Source organism: Passer domesticus, chromosome 9 (genome assembly GCF_036417665.1).
Source record: "Passer domesticus isolate bPasDom1 chromosome 9, bPasDom1.hap1, whole genome shotgun sequence".
NCBI classification, from domain to species: domain Eukaryota; kingdom Metazoa; phylum Chordata; class Aves; order Passeriformes; family Passeridae; genus Passer; species Passer domesticus.
The window spans coordinates 5,916,624-5,936,667 of record NC_087482.1 but is presented as its reverse complement, the minus strand read 5'-3'; the positions used below and the strand labels follow the sequence as shown (position 1 = coordinate 5,936,667).

At 52.5% G+C, this 20,044-nt stretch overlaps 2 protein-coding genes across 2 annotated transcripts; both read right to left on the bottom strand.

Moving 5' to 3' along the window:
* Positions 1–1,052: 1,052 nt before the first annotated feature.
* Positions 1,053–5,250, bottom strand: LOC135307074 (uncharacterized). Its single transcript, XM_064431744.1, has 6 exons — positions 4,237–5,250; positions 3,655–3,732; positions 3,451–3,543; positions 2,678–2,803; positions 2,164–2,314; positions 1,053–2,023 (listed from the first exon to the last, which is right to left on the bottom strand). Exons 1-6 carry the CDS (start codon positions 4,325–4,327, stop codon positions 1,660–1,662), a joined length of 903 nt encoding a protein of 300 aa, XP_064287814.1. The 5' UTR covers positions 4,328–5,250; the 3' UTR covers positions 1,053–1,659.
* A 3,309-nt stretch (positions 5,251–8,559) lies between these two features.
* LOC135307073 (uncharacterized) lies at positions 8,560–11,797 on the bottom strand. Its single transcript, XM_064431743.1, has 6 exons — positions 11,681–11,797; positions 11,099–11,176; positions 10,895–10,987; positions 10,122–10,247; positions 9,608–9,758; positions 8,560–9,467 (listed from the first exon to the last, which is right to left on the bottom strand). Exons 1-6 carry the CDS (start codon positions 11,769–11,771, stop codon positions 9,104–9,106), a joined length of 903 nt encoding a protein of 300 aa, XP_064287813.1. The 5' UTR covers positions 11,772–11,797; the 3' UTR covers positions 8,560–9,103.
* Positions 11,798–20,044: the final 8,247 nt, after the last annotated feature.

Sequence of the window (20,044 nt, the reverse complement as noted above, 5' to 3'; positions counted from 1 at the left end):
CAGAGGCGTGTCCCCATTACTGCCAATGAAATCATGGTGGAGCTTCCTCCTTTGATTCCTGAACATCTCAGCTGGGAGTGGCTGGGGAGGCTTTGCTGAATTCAATGCACTGGATCTAAAGGAGTGCTCTTGTCTCACTGTACTTGCTGGGATAAAAGTAGTGGGTTGAGGCCTGTGGTAATCGGCGGAAAAAATGCGGCACTCAATAGGAGTGATCAGCAAATCTCAAAACTTTATTGGTAGGCACATACATTTATATTGGTGTTAATGAGGCTAATACATATTGCAAAAGGCGAGCTCATTATTGGTTAGTTACTTATCAGCTAACTACGCCTACCTTAGCATTCTTGTGGCTACTATGTTGCAGCTGTCCACATCTTTTCTTCATATTTCTAACTAACCATCCTCTCCCCCATCCTGATGTTGCACCAAGGGCACAGTGCCCTTGCCAGGTTTGGACATTGACTGCTGACTCCTATCCTCATCTCCTTCTTGCTTAACTAACGGTATTATATCAGTGTGACCTTTGTCAACTAGCTAGCTGTTCACAAAATCCTACACAAAAGTTCTCTGTTCTATCCCAGCTCTGGGCTTTTTTCCCATACTGCGTGCGACAAGACTGTAATTTTTATTATAATTATAGTCTCTATTATCCATCTAATTTTTAAGAAGGCTCCTGTGATTGATAGGACATTCCTTCCCCTCTCACACAGCCCGGCTCCAGCTTTCTGCTCCTTGATGCTCCTCTCTTGAAGCTCTTCAGGGAGGGACTGCCACGACCTAAGTCACCACCTCGGGTCTCTTGATGTGCTCACTGCTGGACAGCCATCCCTCGCAGAACATCTTTCCCTCTCTGCCCAGACCTTCCTGATTCAGGGCAGCATCCCAAATGAGCTCCCAGAGAAGTTTCTGCATGTCACTGCTAGCCAGCGTGTCCCCGTGCTGGTGCAGGAAAGCTTTGTGAACGGCCACTGCTGGGAAAGCAGGCTGAGGTGGCACAAGCAGCTCCTGCACTGCAGTGCAAGTTTCTCAGAGCTCCTGTCACAGCCCCAGCCCTGCTCCCAGCTCTGTGCATTCTACCCCAACAGAAACAGCCACACCAGGCAAGAACTTACTGCTTTTGGAAAAATATTTATTTATCAAGATCAAGAAAACAATAATTGTCTGCTAATACCAAGTATCACTATCACTAAATGTACCACTATCACAAAAACAATCACCATCCTCCAATATTAACTATCACTATCGCTAATACAATCATTGTCCTCTAATATCAAATAACACTATCATTAAAACAATCACTATCCTCTAATATTAACTATCACTATCATTAAAACAACCACCACCCTCTAATATCAAGTATCCCTATCACTATCACTAAAAGAATCACTACCACTATCACTATTTATGACTATCACTATCACTAATACAATCACCCTCCTCTAATATCAAGTAACGCTATCATTGAAACAATCACTATCCCCTAATATTAACTAACGCTATCATTAAAACCATCACTATCCTCTAATATTAACTATCACTATCATTAAAACAACCACCACCCTCTAATATCAAGTGTCCCTATCACTATCACTAAAAGAATCACTACCGCTATCACTATTTATGGCTATCACTATCACTAACCATCTATCACTATCACTAATCTTCATCCTCTAACAGATAGTAGTCCTGCAGGTATTGGTAGGAGGGCCAAGAGGATGCTGTGGGCTGAGGTGACTCCAGGGAAATCCAGTGGTCCCGTGAAGAGGTGTTGTCAGCCAGAGCACAGAAGGAGCAGGTGGGCAGAGGTGACGGGTCTGCGCTCATGTTCTTGTGCAGCTGGGCGAGCTCTGCTGCAAAGAGCTCAGGAAACAGGCGGCAGCTGTCCCTGAACCCGTTGCCTTGGGCTCTCTCGCTGCTTCCCGCTCCTTCTCCTGACTCTGCTTCACCTCTAGGCTGACCACAGCTTTCCCAGGAAGAGTCCCAGTCCTGTCCTGTTGCCTCTTTGTCCTCCTGGCTCCTCCTGTAGAAACAGATTTCCAAGAAGACTCCTCACAGATAGGAATTTGGAGCACAGTTTCCTCAGAGCCCTGCTAGGAGCCGCCTGGGCGCTCCTGCATGCTGCAAAGACTTCCTTGCCAATGGCAGCAATTAATAACTCACCTGTCTCTCTTCAGCAGCTGATGCATGACTAGATAGCCAGACACTGCCCCAAGCAGAAGCAAAGCTGAGGCTGCTACTGTCCCTACTAGGATGTAGTACTTGCTCGGGTCACAGTGTCCAGCAGTCTGGGCTTTTTGCCCACCGGATGACCCTGGCAGGAGAAGAGACAATGCAAGAGTCAGCGTTTGTGCTCTGCACTAGGCATAACCCCACAGTGTGCTTCAGCTGCCCAAGGACTGGCACTGCTAGTGGATCAGAACTGACATCTGATGTTGTCTTCAGAGATGGCTTCCTCTGGCTCTGGTGTCTTAGCATCAGGGACCAAGAGGGATCCCATCAAGCTCTCATGCACAAGAGCCCAGTGTGTGCCAGGGAGCAGCACTGCCCCATCTACTCCTCCGGGCTGCAGGCCCGGGCTGCGTGCTGGGCACCTGCAATTCACCCATGGAGAGCACTGCAGGGATACAGCAGAAATGCTGCTCTTTGCCCAAGACAGCATCTAGCAAGCACTCACCTGAATATTCCTCAGGCTCAGCAAGTGTCCTGGTGTCCTCTGTTGGTTCTCTTTTTTCATGTGAGCCTGGCACACTGTCACTTTCTTCCACAGCTAAGGTCTCCGGCACAGTCTCAGAATCTGTCTCTTCAGAAAAACAAAACATTGCACACATTAACCAGAAGCCACTGCCCCTCAGCACAAGCACGGTACCATGGCCTGGGCATTCCGGCAAGCGGCGCTGACGAGGCCGCTGTCCCCCCCAAGACAGGAGGAATCGACAGCTGGATTTTCTGCAGTGCAACAAGAAGTGCAGACCCAAACCAGCCAAGACTTAACCAAATGACCCACAGAAGGAGTACCTTCAGGTTCCCCCTCACCCTTGCACTCCAGCTTCAACCCGTCCCTGAGCCTGAGCTTTGCAAGGGGCAGCCAAGGCTTGCTCTGATGTCATTGCTGCCTCCATGCTGTGCTGAGCGTGTGGCGAACCCAAATTCAGCACTGGCCTTTGCCCAACATCTGGATGCCAATGTCTGCACAGAGCAGCCCTGGCCAGGAATGCTGCAACTGCAGCAGCAGCTGGAGAAGCCCCTGGCAGTCATCTGGAAGAACAGCTGCGAGCGGAGGCTGTGCTGGACCATCTCTAGGGCTCCCTGCAGGAGCTGTGAAATGGAGTGGGCCTGCAGCAGGACTCTGACTGAGTGCTTCTGCCTGTCCAGGATACAGCACATGCCTACAGGAAGCAAAAGCTCAGCTTCCCGGCTGCCAGGGTTAACAGAGTGGGATATACTAACCAGATGGGGCTTCATGCAAGGCTGCCAGGAGCTCCTCTGGAACATCCGGCAATCCTTCAGGGAACTCTTCAGGAACCTTGTCATCCTTCATCCCTATTGTTAGATTTACAAAAGCACGTTAACCTATGACGGTATTTTTCTCGTGAATAAAACAGGGAAAAGGGGCGCTCCTTTTTGTGAAGGCAGGACAGACTGACTACTCACGCTTGAGGTACCAGCTCGGAGTCAGCACGGTATCTGCCCCTCGCTCAGGGCCTGAAAGAGCACTCTCTGTGTCCACAACTACAACCAAACACCCACAAGAAGTTACCATCACGTGCACTGCCCTCATGGGCACACCTCAAGGCCTGGATGTGGAAGGCACTGATAGGGCACGCTCAAGCAGGTCTGCATCCTCACAGCTGCAGGGGGGTCTGGCTGCCCTTGGGACACTGAGCTGGCAGCTCCCACATGAAGGGAAAAGCCGTGGCGTGCCCACATGATCTGTGTGCGGGTCAGCCCTGGAGCCGGGCCAGAAGGCTGGACACCCAGAGCGGAGGGACGGACAGCCACTGCTGAGTGATGGAGAACTGGTGCTGAGCTTCCGGGCCTGACCCGACCCTCCCCACATCCTTGCTCCTTAGGAAGCTCTCTCCATGCTGCACCCTAAAGCAGCTGCAGCCCCTCACACCTCCCCTGGAGCCTCTGCCCCTCTGCCTGCCCCGTGCTGCCTTCCTGGCTCAGCCATCCCTGCTCCCGGCCCCGCTGCTGCCAGCCAGGCCTGTGTGCTGGCCCCTGCCTGCCTACCTGCTCCCTGCCCAGCTGCTGGAGCACTCTGGGCATTCTGGGCTGGCAGGGCCACGAGAAAGAGCAGCAGGAGGTAGCGGCTCAGGACCATGATCCCCCCTGCTAGCAACACTCTGCTGCTGCTGCTGCTGCTGCTGCTGCTGCTGCTGCTGCTGCAGTGTTGCCCAGAGCGAGCACTGAAGAGCACAGTGGGGCTCTGGAACCTGACATCAAACAGAGCTCTGTGACCTCAGAACAAAGTGATGGCTGTGAAGGCCCCAATGTACGCCCACGTTGCCTGTGAATTCCTGCACCTCCCCTCTACTGAATTTCCTTCTTCTGCACAGGAATGGAAGGAGCCAAATGGAGAAGGGCTGGAGTATTTTGGAGGCAGCATTGTGCATGGGAATGCAGAGGCACTCATGTCTTATTCCTCAGAAATTCCCTAGAAGAAGACCTGGATGAAGGCTGCTGTAAAAAGCCCAAATTCAAGAGTGTTTCTTTGCTAGTATTTTTGTCTGAAAGAATTGTGGCAAAAACCTGCTTTTCCCATGACTTCTGCTACACTTTCATGACCTTTGATGGCAGCACTGCTTCCATCCTCCACTGTCACCCAAACATGGCTGTGCAGTGCTGACGCATCTCCCCCGTCAGCCTGGTTTACTCCCTTTTCCACTTCCAATGCTACTTAAAGCTCTCTCAAGGAGCCCTGCTAACTCTGGAGCCAAGAGCCTTTTTCCCTTTCAGGCAGATGTAGCCCATGTGCCACCATCAGGCCTGCTGTCCTGTAGAGTAACCCACGGTCAAACTCCCACACTGTTGCTGGGAACACCGGGCTGCCGCCTATTCACCTCTAGAGCCTTCCTGGGTCTGGCTCACTGCACGTGGGGGAAGAAAATACCACATGCGCCCCAGATCCCTCAAGCAGTCATCCAGAGCCCCTGAGCTCCCTCTGCCTTGTCCTCGGACACCATCAGGCACCGCCACGGGACACACACAAATGTCTTGGTTGCTGCAGATATCAGGTAACACTGCTGGCCTTTTAGCCGAGCAGCTCTTCTGGCAAATAAATATGCATGACTTATGTGTGCCAGGCAACCTACGCTCAGAAGCTCTTGGACAGCCTTCTAGAGCACCTTTGGTACGGTTGTCCCTGAAGCACTACTTAAGCCCCAGGTGTTTCCAGCTGCAAGCAAAGAGGCACTGACAGATTTCCACCCCTCGGGTCTCTCTCCAAGGCTCGTAAGAGTCCTATGCAGCTGACAAGCTGCAGAAACTCGGCCCATGGCATCCTCTGGAATCAAGCACACATCACTGCCCACCGTGAAGGCCGCAGCCCATAATGAGCAGAGGGCCAGAGCAGGCTGGAGGGTGTCTTGGTGACATCTCCTTCCTACGTAGGACCCAGGCAGGCTGCCCAGCTGCCTCGGCCTTGGCTCTGAGCGCCATCTCGGGCCCTCCATTCCTGCCCCAGGGGAGGCACCGATGAACACGGCCCTCCTTTTTTCCTTAAGGGGCCACACGCCCAGGCTCTCCGTTACCGCGCTCAGCGCCATGGTGCTGCTCGGCGGCCCGTCACCAGCTGCGGCACCAGTGTCCCCAGAGCTCCTGTGCTGCTGCTGAAGCCGCCCGCGGCGTGTGGCCCGGCGGGGCGGCAGCGCTGCCCGCAGCCCGCGGCCTCCTCGTCCCCTGCTGCCGCCATTGCGCACGGGGCCCTGAGGGGCGGGCACGGGGCTGCGGGGCTGTGCCGGCCCCGCTTGCCGGGCCTCAGCCCCAGCTGCTGCCGCTGGCTCGCAGCGACCACTGCAGCAGGAAAACACCTCGGGGTTTACTGGAGTGCATACAAAAACTGCCCCTGGGCTTCTCCTTGTGTGTTGCTCTAGCCACTTGCCAGTCCCTTGCTTGCCCGCTGTTCTTTGCCACTCGCTCTCTATTTTGTTGTCCCTGCAAAGCTTCTTCAACAGTCTCCATCCCGCCCCAGCCCAGCGTTCGCTCTCTCCTGCTCCCTCCTGCTCATTCTGTGTCTCTTCCTCTGTCCCTGCTGCCCCTTCCCGCAGCTCCGGCCCCGTTCCCTGGCCCTCTTTTGCTCCCGTTGTCTCTCCGTTCTGCTTCCTGCCCCTGTCTCTTCGGTCTCTATTTCTCGGCTCCGCTCCCTGGGCCATGCTCGCTTCAGACTCCCAGGCGAACTGCCCCGGCAGCCGCTCTCTGCAGCCGGGACACGGCGGGGAGCTCTCCTGCGGCGGCACGACAGCGGCCAATGGGGCCCGGCACCGGCGCCTCGGCCCTCGCGCCGGAGCGGGGCCGCTCCGAGGCAGCGGCGGCAGCTGGAGCTGCGGCCCGGGAAGCGGGGCCGGCACAGCCCCACAGCCCCGGGCCCGCTCCTCCCGGCCCCAGTGGCAGAGAGCAGGGATGAGGTGGCAAACCAAGGCACTGGCCACTGGACAGAGCAACACACAAGGCAAATGCCAGGCACGCTTTTTGCCGGACCCCATTGAATCCAGAGCTCTTTTGCTGCTGCAGTGGCATGTCAGCTCCCTCAGAAGCAGCCGAGGCATTTCAGAAAGGGCACTGCAGGGCATGAGCGTGCATATGTCCCACAGCTCTCAGTTGTGCATCTGGAAGGCTGCAAGTGTGGGTGTCTATATGAGAAGAGTTTGTGAGGCTTGCTTCAAGGCTTGAGGCACAGCTCTCTTCTGAACAGAGCCTTGGGCTGCCCTCTCAGGAGGTGGCTATCTCAGAGCTGCTGCTATCTCAGAGAGGCCCATGAGAGACAGCGCAGAGGCGCAGCTGGAGCTGCTGTGGAGAGCAGAGGAGAGGAACAAGGGTGAGGAGCTCAGTGGTTCCTCTTCATCACTTCAAAGGGAAGAGCATTGTCTTGGGACAGTCTTTACCGCCCGAGCAAGAAGTAGAAGGACCCCCCCAAAAGCCCACTGTCCAGAGATGCCTTCAAGCATCTCTCGGGCAATTGCTGCCGGCAATATCCTCCCCACACACTGCAGGCAACAGTCAGCCTCAACAGCAGCTGTGCTGCGTTCCTTGGACAGCAGCTTTGCTGCACTCACACCTCCAGCTTTGGCTGCAGATGGCCCAGCTGGAGCAGGCACGGGCAAAGGCCTGCAGGACCACCGTCAGTCGGACTCGTGAGCCCAGGACAGCAGTTCCCTGGCATGCTGGTTTCTTGCAGTGCCTCGCTTTCTTCATCTGAGACAGGCACTCCGTCACTTCTTTCCACCTGGAAGGCCTTCCTACATTCCATCACTTGAGAAATCCAGCAGGAAATACCCCCATCTATATTGCCTGAGTCTTAATCTCCCTGAACTAAAAGTTAAGTCAAGTCCAAAAACAGGAATAAATGAGCCTGCATCTGCCACACTCGCTCAAGCAAAAGATCACATCAAAGTTTGTGGTAATCGGCGGAAGAAATGCGGCACTCAATAGGAGTGATCAGCAAATCTCAAAACTTTATTGGTAGGCACATACATTTATATTGGTGTTAATGAGGCCAATACATATTGCAAAAGGTGAGCTCATTATTGGTTAGTTACTTATCAGCTAACTACGCCTACCTTAGCATTCTTGTGGCTACTATGTTGCAGCTGTCCACATCTTTTCTTCATATTTCTAACTAACCATCCTCTCCCCCATCCTGATGTTGCACCAAGGGCTCAGTGCCCTTGCCAGGTTTGGACACTGTCCGCTGACTCCTATCCTCATCTCCTTCTTGCTTAACTAACGGTATTATATCAGTGTGACCTTTGTCAACTAGCTAGCTGTTCACAAAATCCTCCACAAAAGTTCTCTGTTCTATTCCAGCTCTGGGCTTTTTTCCCATACTGCGTGCGACAAGACTGTAATTTTTATTATAATTATAGTCGCTGTTATCCATCTAATTTTTAAGAAGGCTCCTGTGATTGATAGGACATTCCTTCCCCTCTCACACAGCCCGGCTCCAGCTTTCTGCTCCTTGATGCTCCTCTCTTGAAGCTCTTCGGGGAGGGACTGCCACGACCTAAGTCACCACCTCGGGTCTCTTGATGTGCTCACTGCTGGACAGCCATCCCTCGCAGAACATCTTTCCCTCTCTGCCCAGACCTTCCTGATTCAGGGCAGCATCCCAAATGAGCTCCCAGAGAAGTTTCTGCATGTCACTGCTAGCCAGCGTGTCCCCGTGCTGGTGCAGGAAAGCTTTGTGAACGGCCACTGCTGGGAAAGCAGGCTGAGGTGGCACAAGCAGCTCCTGCACTGCAGTGCAAGTTTCTCAGAGCTCCTGTCACAGCCCCAGCCCTGCTCCCAGCTCTGTGCATTCTGCCCCAACAGAAACAGCCACACCAGGCAAGAACTTACTGCTTTTGGAAAAATATTTATTTATCAAGATCAAGAAAACAATCATTGTCTGCTAATACCAAGTATCACTATCACTAAATGTACCACTATCACAAAAACAATCACCATCCTCCAATATTAACTATCACTATCGCTAATACAATCATTGTCCTCTAATATCAAATAACGCTATCATTAAAACAATCACTATCCTCTAATATTAACTATCACTATCATTAAAACAACCACCACCCTCTAATATCAAGTATCCCTATCACTATCACTAAAAGAATCACTACCAATATCACTATTTATGACTATCACTATCACTAATACAATCACCCTCCTCTAATATCAAGTAACGCTATCATTGAAACAATCACTATCCCCTAATATTAACTAACGCTATCATTAAAACCATCACTATCCTCTAATATTAACTATCACTATCATTAAAACAACCACCACCCTCTAATATCAAGTGTCCCTATCACTATCACTAAAAGAATCACTACCGCTATCACTATTTATGGCTATCACTATCACTAACCATCTATCACTATCACTAATCTTCATCCTCTAACAGATAGTAGTCCTGCAGGTATTGGTAGGAGGGCCAAGAGGATGCTGTGGGCTGAGGTGACTCCAGGGAAATCCAGTGGTCCCGTGAAGAGGTGTTGTCAGCCAGAGCACAGAAGGAGCAGGTGGGCAGAGGTGACGGGTCTGCGCTCATGTTCTTGTGCAGCTGGGCAAGCTCTGCTGCAAAGAGCTCAGGAAACAGGCGGCAGCTGTCCCTGAACCCGTTGCCTTGGGCTCTCTCGCTGCTTCCTGCTCCTTCTCCTGACTCTGCTTCACCTCTAGGCTGACCACAGCTTTCCCAGGAAGAGTCCCAGTCCTGTCCTGTTGCCTCTTTGTCCTCCTGGCTCCTCCTGTAGAAACAGATTTCCAAGAAGACTCCTCACAGATAGGAATTTGGAGCACAGTTTCCTCAGAGCCCTGCTAGGAGCCGCCTGGGCGCTCCTGCATGCTGCAAAGACTTCCTTGCCAATGGCAGCAATTAATAACTCACCTGTCTCTCTTCAGCAGCTGATGCATGACTAGATAGCCAGACACTGCCCCAAGCAGAAGCAAAGCTGAGGCTGCTACTGTCCCTACTAGGATGTAGTACTTGCTCGGGTCACAGTGTCCAGCAGTCTGGGCTTTTTGCCCACCGGATGACCCTGGCAGGAGAAGAGACAATGCAAGAGTCAGCGTTTGTGCTCTGCACTAGGCATAACCCCACAGTGTGCTTCAGCTGCCCAAGGACTGGCACTGCTAGTGGATCAGAACTGACATCTGATGTTGTCTTCAGAGATGGCTTCCTCTGGCTCTGGTGTCTTAGCATCAGGGACCAAGAGGGATCCCATCAAGCTCTCATGCACAAGAGCCCAGTGTGTGCCAGGGAGCAGCACTGCCCCATCTACTCCTCCGGGCTGCAGGCCCGGGCTGCGTGCTGGGCACCTGCAATTCACCCATGGAGAGCGCTGCAGGGATACAGCAGAAATGCTGCTCTTTGCCCAAGACAGCATCTAGCAAGCACTCACCTGAATATTCCTCAGGCTCAGCAAGTGTCCTGGTGTCCTCTATTGGTTCTCTTTTTTCATGTGAGCCTGGCACACTGTCACTTTCTTCCACAGCTAAGGTCTCCGGCACAGTCTCAGAATCTGTCTCTTCAGAAAAACAAAACATTGCACACATTAACCAGAAGCCACTGCCCCTCAGCACAAGCACGGTACCATGGCCTGGGCATTCCGGCAAGCGGCGCTGACGAGGCCGCTGTCCCCCCCAAGACAGGAGGAATCGACAGCTGGATTTTCTGCAGTGCAACAAGAAGTGCAGACCCAAACCAGCCAAGACTTAACCAAATGACCCACAGAAGGAGTACCTTCAGGTTCCCCCTCACCCTTGCACTCCAGCTTCAACCCGTCCCTGAGCCTGAGCTTTGCAAGGGGCAGCCAAGGCTTGCTCTGATGTCATTGCTGCCTCCATGCTGTGCTGAGCGTGTGGCGAACCCAAATTCAGCACTGGCCTTTGCCCAACATCTGGATGCCAATGTCTGCACAGAGCAGCCCTGGCCAGGAATGCTGCAACTGCAGCAGCAGCTGGAGAAGCCCCTGGCAGTCATCTGGAAGAACAGCTGCGAGCGGAGGCTGTGCTGGACCATCTCTAGGGCTCCCTGCAGGAGCTGTGAAATGGAGTGGGCCTGCAGCAGGACTCTGACTGAGTGCTTCTGCCTGTCCAGGATACAGCACATGCCTACAGGAAGCAAAAGCTCAGCTTCCCGGCTGCCAGGGTTAACAGAGTGGGATATACTAACCAGATGGGGCTTCATGCAAGGCTGCCAGGAGCTCCTCTGGAACATCCGGCAATCCTTCAGGGAACTCTTCAGGAACCTTGTCATCCTTCATCCCTATTGTTAGATTTACAAAAGCACGTTAACCTATGACGGTATTTTTCTCGTGAATAAAACAGGGAAAAGGGGCGCTCCTTTTTGTGAAGGCAGGACAGACTGACTACTCACGCTTGAGGTACCAGCTCGGAGTCAGCACGGTATCTGCCCCTCGCTCAGGGCCTGAAAGAGCACTCTCTGTGTCCACAACTACAACCAAACACCCACAAGAAGTTACCATCACGTGCACTGCCCTCATGGGCACACCTCAAGGCCTGGATGTGGAAGGCACTGATAGGGCACGCTCAAGCAGGTCTGCATCCTCACAGCTGCAGGGGGGTCTGGCTGCCCTTGGGACACTGAGCTGGCAGCTCCCACATGAAGGGAAAAGCCGTGGCGTGCCCACATGATCTGTGTGCGGGTCAGCCCTGGAGCCGGGCCAGAAGGCTGGACACCCAGAGCGGAGGGACGGACAGCCACTGCTGAGTGATGGAGAACTGGTGCTGAGCTTCCGGGCCTGACCCGACCCTCCCCACATCCTTGCTCCTTAGGAAGCTCTCTCCATGCTGCACCCTAAAGCAGCTGCAGCCCCTCACACCTCCCCTGGAGCCTCTGCCCCTCTGCCTGCCCCGTGCTGCCTTCCTGGCTCAGCCATCCCTGCTCCCGGCCCCGCTGCTGCCAGCCAGGCCTGTGTGCTGGCCCCTGCCTGCCTACCTGCTCCCTGCCCAGCTGCTGGAGCACTCTGGGCATTCTGGGCTGGCAGGGCCACGAGAAAGAGCAGCAGGAGGTAGCGGCTCAGGACCATGATCCCCCCTGCTAGCAACACTCTGCTGCTGCTGCTGCTGCTGCTGCTGCTGCTGCTGCTGCTGCTGCTGCTGCTGCTGCTGCTGCAGTGTTGCCCAGAGCGAGCACTGAAGAGCACAGTGGGGCTCTGGAACCTGACATCAAACAGAGCTCTGTGACCTCAGAACAAAGTGATGGCTGTGAAGGCCCCAATGTACGCCCACGTTGCCTGTGAATTCCTGCACCTCCCCTCTACTGAATTTCCTTCTTCTGCACAGGAATGGAAGGAGCCAAATGGAGAAGGGCTGGAGTATTTTGGAGGCAGCATTGTGCATGGGAATGCAGAGGCACTCATGTCTTATTCCTCAGAAATTCCCTAGAAGAAGACCTGGATGAAGGCTGCTGTAAAAAGCCCAAATTCAAGAGTGTTTCTTTGCTAGTATTTTTGTCTGAAAGAATTGTGGCAAAAACCTGCTTTTCCCATGACTTCTGCTACACTTTCATGACCTTTGATGGCAGCACTGCTTCCATCCTCCACTGTCACCCAAACATGGCTGTGCAGTGCTGACGCATCTCCCCCGTCAGCCTGGTTTACTCCCTTTTCCACTTCCAATGCTACTTAAAGCTCTCTCAAGGAGCCCTGCTAACTCTGGAGCCAAGAGCCTTTTTCCCTTTCAGGCAGATGTAGCCCATGTGCCACCATCAGGCCTGCTGTCCTGTAGAGTAACCCACGGTCAAACTCCCACACTGTTGCTGGGAACACCGGGCTGCCGCCTATTCACCTCTAGAGCCTTCCTGGGTCTGGCTCACTGCACGTGGCGGAAGTAAATACCACATGTGCCCCAGATCCCTCAAGCAGTCATCCAGAGCCCCTGAGCTCCCTCTGCCTTGTCCTCGGACACCATCAGGCACTGCCACGGGACACACACAAATGTCTTGGTTGCTGCAGATATCAGGTAACACTGCTGGCCTTTTAGCCGAGCAGCTCTTCTGGCAAATAAATATGCATGACTTATGTGTGCCAGGCAACCTACGCTCAGAAGCTCTTGGACAGCCTTCTAGAGCACCTTTGGTACGGTTGTCCCTGAAGCACCACTTAAGCCCCAGGTGTTTCCAGCTGCAAGCAAAGAGGCACTGACAGATTTCCACCCCTCGGGTCTCTCTCCAAGGCTCGTAAGAGTCCTGTGCAGCTGACAAGCTGCAGAAACTCGGCCCATGGCATCCTCTGGAATCAAGCACACATCACTGCCCACCGTGAAGGCCGCAGCCCATAATGAGCAGAGGGCCAGAGCAGGCTGGAGGGTGTCTTGGTGACATCTCCTTCCTACGTAGGACCCAGGCAGGCTGCCCAGCTGCCTCGGCCTTGGCTCTGAGCGCCATCTCGGGCCCTCCATTCCTGCCCCAGGGGAGGCACCGATGAACACGGCCCTCCTTTTTTCCTTAAGGGGCCACACGCCCAGGCTCTCCCTTACCGCGCTCCGCGCCATTGTGCTGCTCGGCGGCCCGTCACCAGCTGCGGCACCAGTGTCCCCAGAGCTCCTGTGCTGCTGCTGAAGCCGCCCGCGGCGTGTGGCCCGGCGGGGCGGCAGCGCTGCCCACAGCCCGCGGCCTCCTCGTCCCCTGCTGCCGCCATTGCGCACGGGGCCCTGAGGGGCGGGCACGGGGCTGCGGGGCTGTGCCGGCCCTGCTTGCCGGGCCTCAGCCCCAGCTGCTGCCGCTGGCTCGCAGCGACCACTGCAGCAGGAAAACACCTCGGGGTTTACTGGAGTGCATACAAAAACTGCCCCTGGGCTTCTCCTTGTGTGTTGCTCTAGCCACTTGCCAGTCCCTTGCTTGCCCGCTATAGCCCTGTTCTTTGCCACTCGCTCTCTACTTTGTTGTCCCTGCAAAGCTTCTTCAACAGTCTCCATCCCGCCCCAGCCCAGCGTTCGCTCTCTCCTGCTCCCTCCTGCTCATTCTGCGTCTCTTCCTCTGTCCCTGCTGCCCCTTCCCGCAGCTCCGGCCCCGTTCCCTGGCCCTCTTTTGCTCCCGTTGTCTCTCCGTTCTGCTTCCTGCCCCTGTCTCTTCGGTCTCTATTTCTCGGCTCCGCTCCCTGGGCCATGCTCGCTTCAGACTCCCAGGCGAACTGCCCCGGCAGCCGCTCTCTGCAGCCGGGACACAGCGGGGAGCTCTCCTGCGGCGGCACGACAGCGGCCAATGGGGCCCGACGCCGGCGCCTCGGCCCTCGCGCCGGAGCGGGGCCGCTCCCAGGCAGCGGCGGCAGCTGGAGCTGCGGCCCGGGAAGCGGGGCCGGCACAGCCCCACAGCCCCGGGCCCGCCCCTCCCGGCCCCAGTGGCAGAGAGCAGGGATGAGGTGGCAAACCAAGGCACTGGCCACTGGACAGAGCAACACACAAGGCAAATGCCAGGCACGCTTTTTGCCGGACCCCATTGAATCCAGAGCTCTTTTGCTGCTGCAGTGGCATGTCAGCTCCCTCAGAAGCAGCCGAGGCATTTCAGAAAGGGCACTGCAGGGCATGAGCGTGCATATGTCCCACAGCTCTCAGTTGTGCATCTGGAAGGCTGCAAGTGTGGGTGTCTATATGAGAAGAGTTTGTGAGGCTTGCTTCAAGGCTTGAGGCACAGCTCTCTTCTGAACAGAGCCTTGGGCTGCCCTCTCAGGAGGTGGCTATCTCAGAGCTGCTGCTATCTCAGAGAGGCCCATGAGAGACAGCGCAGAGGCACAGCTGGAGCTGCTGTGGAGAGCAGAGGAGAAGAACAAGGGTGAGGAGCTCAGTGGTTCCTCTTCATCACTTCAAAGGGAAGAGCATTGTCTTGGGACAGTCTTTACCGCCCGAGCAAGAAGTAGAAGGACCCCCCCAAAAGCCCACTGTCCAGAGATGCCTTCAAGCATCTCTCGGGCAATTGCTGCCGGCAATATCCTCCCCACACACTGCAGGCAACAGTCAGCCTCAACAGCAGCTGTGCTGCGTTCCTTGGACAGCAGCTTTGCTGCACTCACACCTCCAGCTTTGGCTGCAGATGGCCCAGCTGGAGCAGGCACGGGCAAAGGCCTGCAGGACCACCGTCAGTCGGACTCGTGAGCCCAGGACAGCAGTTCCCTGGCATGCTGGTTTCTTGCAGTGCCTCGCTTTCTTCATCTGAGACAGGCACTCCGTCACTTCTTTCCACCTGGAAGGCCTTCCTACATTCCATCACTTGAGAAATCCAGCAGGAAATACCCCCATCTATATTGCCTGAGTCTTAATCTCCCTGAACTAAAAGTTAAGTCAAGTCCAAAAACAGGAATAAAGGAGCCTGCAACTGCCACACTCGCTCAAGCAAAAGATCACATCAACGTTTGTGGTATTCCTCACTCTCCCACAATCCAAGCAATTATTGAAAGAGCACATCAAACATTAAAACGCATTTTAGATCAACAGAGAGGGGGAGCAGAGGTCACACCGCAGATGACACTGAACAAAGCTTTGTATGTTTTTAATTCCCTAAACAGTTCGTTTTGCAGAACCTGATCCATCAATTTTTAGGCATTTTTCAAATAACACTCAGGTGAAACTGAAAGAAAATCCCCCTGTTTTAATTAGAAACCCTGAATCTGGACAAATTGAAGGTCTTTTCCAATTAATAACCTGGGGCAAAGGGTATGCTTCTGTCTCTACAGGTGCTGGAATTAGGTGGGTCCCAACCAAAAATGTCAAACCATATCACACCCCAGAATGTGTTGACAAGTCCAGAACCAAGGAAGCAAGTACGCAGATGTGAGCCGAGCACAGAGATCCCTGGTCACGCCTGACGTTCCTTGTTCATCGGTGGAACCTGCAAATTCTGGCTTTGTGTTAATGTTATTTATAAGTGTGTCAATTGTATGTCAAATGTTTGTTTTGTAGAGCTGACTTTTGGCAAAAGTTTGGGTTTTTGTTTTTGTTGAAAGCAAAATTTTAGAAATGGATATATATGTAAGGATTCTGCCAAAATTTAGCTCATGGATAAGATGAAGCAAATGCAAGTTGTATGTTGGTATTGGTGGGTTTTAATTCTTTTTTGTCGTGCAGAATTGCCTGTGGAACAACCAAAACCAAATGTTTGGGTGACCTTAGCCAAGGCAGCCGGCTCAGATACCATATGGTTGTCTAATTCGGAACCAGAAAAACCTTTCTCAACCTGTCTGGTTGGTGTGCCAGTAAAAGAGTTGCCTTTAGTCAAAAAACAATCCAATGGTAAGCCAGGTGAAATTGACAATGGAAACAATCCCACACTGAATTGGAACCTTTGGGCCAAAAAACTTCCGAGGTCAGCTTCTAAACCCCAAGAATTGGAAATCCTTGGTTCTTTAACAATAGATTTTTGCTTTACCTTCATAGCTAGTGCTTGGCGAAAAGGTGATCCTCCAAATTTCAATGTTACTCCCCATGACTTTGCATATAGAAATTTGAGGTTTTGGTGTAATTCTTCAGTTGGGATGTGCTTCCTGAGGCTGACCTACATCCCCGGCAATTGCCTAAGGGATATTGGTTCATTTGTGGAGACAGGGCTTGGCAAGGCATTCCAGCACACCTTGAAGGTGACCCTTGTGGCATTGGGATGCTCACTGTAATCGCACCCTCAGCTAAAGCGGTCATGAAAAGGAAACAAAGGAAAACAAGATCTGCTCATCATTACGATGAGAACTGTCAGAGTGATTTCATGCCTTGGAAAGCTGCAAGAAGGGTTTCAGCAAGTATATTTTTACCCCAATTGACTTCAGCAGTGGCTTTGAAACAATTAGATCGAGTTGGGTGTTGGCTGAGCAAGCAAACTAATGCCACATCCTCTGCCATTAGTGATATGTTGACCGATGTTGATAGTGTTGGACATGCTACCCTTCCAAACAGAGCAGCAATTGACTTTCTTTTACTGGCACATGGACATGGTTGTGAGGAATTTGAAGGACTGTGTTGTATGAACCTGTCTGATCATTCGGAATCCATTCACAAAAGCGTACAAAAACTGAAAGATTTGACAGCCCAAATTAAAGAGGATGGTGAATTCTGGTTGGATGATCTGTTCCAAGAATGGAGCTTTGCACCTTGGCTAAGGCAACTTTGCAAGATAGGTCTCTATATATTGGGTGTTTTGTTAATGCTTCATCATGGCCACACTGTGGGTCAGCAGCCTGTCTTTGAAAGGGGGAGAAGAAGGATGTTGTGCCACTGAGGCAAGAAAAGTGGTTTCCAAGGCTGTTCACAGGACACCCCAGGAGCTCGTCAGACAGCACAAGCTCCTGGGAGTGCTCAGTGTCTCTGACAAGCTCAGGAGGAGCTGGGCCCAGGGGCTGTTCAGCAAGGCCCAGGCCTCACAAGCCTTTCTCAGGCCACCGTGTGGCCGGACAAGGCCGGGGGCATTCACCACCACAACCTGAAGCACAAAGTTTTGATGTAGGATAAAAAGCCATGGCCCAGTGGAAGTGGGCTGTGTCCTCAGGCCTGTGGGAGAATCACAATGCAGATCCTGTGCACCTGATTCCATCTCTCCCACTTTTCTAAGTTCTTGGTGGCAAGGTCATTTAGGTTAGACACACAGATCACTGTAGCTTTCTGCACAATGAATTAAAGTGAGATTACACATCCCAAATCGTGTTCTCTTACCGTTTAACTGACTGATTTAAGGAATTTCTGGAGCAGCAAACTTGCTTCCTCAAATCATTACTGTCTGTGGCACAGAGAACAGAAGAAAGATTTAATGTCAAAGGCATCACCCAGGCAATGCTCTTTTGACCAGTTCTGCCCTGAGCTTTCCTGAGGAAGATCAGAAAGGTTCAGTGTCACTAGCACAAGCTCCTGCAATGGCTGCTGGCCAGCAGAGCAGGGCTGGCAGCTGGGAAACAAGTGTTGCCACAAGCAGCAGCTCAACCAGGGCAGCAAATCCAGAGCAGGGAAGGAGCTGATCTGAAAGCCAAACCCCCTTTTAGCTCCTCCCAAGAGGGCTGGAACAGTTCCTCATCCCAGTGAGGTGCAGTGCTGGACCCCACAGCTCTGTGTGAGCACTGGACAAAAGTTTGCTCCCACTGGCTGGTGTGATGGTTTCTGCAGGAGCTCTGGGCTCCTGTTTGTGCTGGACACAAGGAGGAGACGAGGAGCCAAGTGCACTGACACACCTTTGCCTTGAGCATAGCCCGGCCTGGACCAAACACACTGCAAGGGTTCCCCTTTGGCCCATGTCTCGAAACATCAGGTGCACTGTTTGATGACTCAGGTTGGTTTGGTGCCAAGGAATTTCCCTCAGAAATACTGGGTTTGTCTCCCTCTGTGCCTTCCCCTCAGCAGCATTGCGGATGTTCCTGTGTGAAGCCATCTATCCCATGCAGTTTGAGACAACTTAAAACAATAAGTTGTGTCCTCTAAACTGTTCCAACAATCCCCTTCCAGCAACAGGAAATGAAAACTAAAGAAAAAAGGCCAGTGACTTCTAGATATCAAACTGTCAGACCTCACTGTCCCCCCTCTGGAACAAAGGCCCAAAATGCCGGAGGACAATCCCCCCAGGACACGCGTCACAAGATGGCTCCGGGTTCTCCCTCAGGAAGAACAGGAGCTGTCACGGAGCAATTCCAGCAGGAGATGAAAGTTCGGTGGCTCGTCTGGCATCTGGGACTTTCTCCCAATGGCAGAGCTCTGTGGAGTGGTCACGGCAGGGGAATCAGCTGGGCTGGAGACCCTCGTGTCTTTTCTGCCCAGCGTGGCACAGCTCACATTCTTGGGCTGGGAGCGGGGCCGTTCCACTTCTGCCAGCACGATGTCCCTGGGCTTGGACAAGCAGTTTTCTGCTCAGAGAGCCCTGCAGACTGTTCCACATATCTTTCATAAAGCCCATAAAAACAACTACAAACACTCTGCCTATAGCAGCTTTCAGAAAGAGCTGCAGAAATCCAGGACAGCTTAAAGCGAGAGTCAGAAGGCTTTTGTCTTGTTCCTGCCTGCAGAATTCTTGATGATCTGATGCAATTTTATTCAGATGTAAGAGGGGATCTGAGTTTTTCTATTAAAATATTTCATGATGAGTGCAAGCCTTGAGAGCATGCGGTATAGGAGTGATGTGTGAAACCATGAGCATATCCTCCAAAGTGGCCAGTTTAGTTGTCCATTTTACTATTCTTGTATTTATTCTATACTAATAAGCAAAATCAAGCTTTGCTTGGATGTAAAACAGGCATGGCATACACTACAGTCCCTCACAGGGTCACCAGGGCTGGCAGTGACAAAGCATGCAATCTGCTTCATTGTGAACCACTACAGAGCTACATCACAATGTGGGTTTAAGTAGCATGGTATTATTAAGACCTCCTTTTTTACATGAGATACAAAAAGGAGGTCCCACATGACCTTCATGCAAGCATGCAGTAAAGAACTGATCCTGCTATCCTAACAAAGCTTTGGCTTTGGCATTTACACTCTTCCCATTCATCTTTTGACGCAGACACTCCAGGTTTTCCCCCACCCCTGCAAGGCTGGCAGTCGCTGTTTCCCATTTACTGTTCTTCCCTAGAGCCAGTCCAGGAGCTGCTGAAACTAAAAACCCAGAGATCTGGATATTGTGAAGGAGAATGAAATGCTAATTAAGTGTTCACATTAGTAATACCCAGGTCTGCATTCCCAGTGCTCTGAAGCAGCAGCTGGAGGTCCTCGCATTGTTCCTGTTTGTGGATGTTCATGTTTCTGGTCTGCAACAGCAATGGCTTTGAGGAGGGACAAGAATGCCCCTATTCAAACAGTGGCTTTGCAAGGAGATGTGAAGTTTCACTGCCCTTTTTAGAATATTTTAGAAAGATCTAAGAGAATATTGTGGCATGGAGCAGGTCCCTAATTGTGTCTCCAGAGAAAGCCCCAAAGCACACGTTCACTCTGCTGCTGATGGCAACCCCATAAGCACACGGACTTGTTTTCCCTGCAACATGCCACCCTGCCTGGGCTTTACTAGGCCAGGACTAGACTCATAGCTAAGCAAACACATGCAGCCACGTGACATAGAGTTTTTCCATCAGAAAACCTAATTAACGCATTCACACGCAGTTTCTTCTGTAACATCACAAGCTGGCAACCATGAGGACTTTGCTGTCAAGAGCTTGCAGTATGCATTGGGCCCAGGAAGTGTTTTCCCTTAAGGCAAAGCAAATTGAAATGTGAACTTTAAAAGCTTCAAAAGACTATGAAAGGAAACTGCAAAAGAATTTCTGGATAGGGAGTATTGTCAATGATTATGCAGCCCACCAAGCAATTCTGGAGCAGAATCCTGAATTGCTTGTTCCAGCTATGCAGGAAT

Excerpts from the sequence above, each read along its gene's own strand:
- LOC135307074 (XM_064431744.1), bottom strand. The coding sequence starts at position 4,327 with ATGGTCCTGAGCCGCTACCTCCTGCTGCTCTTTCTCGTGGCCCTGCCA. Across the intron at positions 3,544-3,654 it reads TCCGAGCTGGTACCTCAAGC|GGATGAAGGATGACAAGGTT; the intron begins GTGAGTAGTCAG and ends ATCTAACAATAG. Across the intron at positions 2,804-3,450 it reads CTTGCATGAAGCCCCATCTG|AGACAGATTCTGAGACTGTG; the intron begins GTTAGTATATCC and ends GTTTTTCTGAAG.
- LOC135307073 (XM_064431743.1), bottom strand. The coding sequence starts at position 11,771 with ATGGTCCTGAGCCGCTACCTCCTGCTGCTCTTTCTCGTGGCCCTGCCA. Across the intron at positions 10,988-11,098 it reads TCCGAGCTGGTACCTCAAGC|GGATGAAGGATGACAAGGTT; the intron begins GTGAGTAGTCAG and ends ATCTAACAATAG. Across the intron at positions 10,248-10,894 it reads CTTGCATGAAGCCCCATCTG|AGACAGATTCTGAGACTGTG; the intron begins GTTAGTATATCC and ends GTTTTTCTGAAG.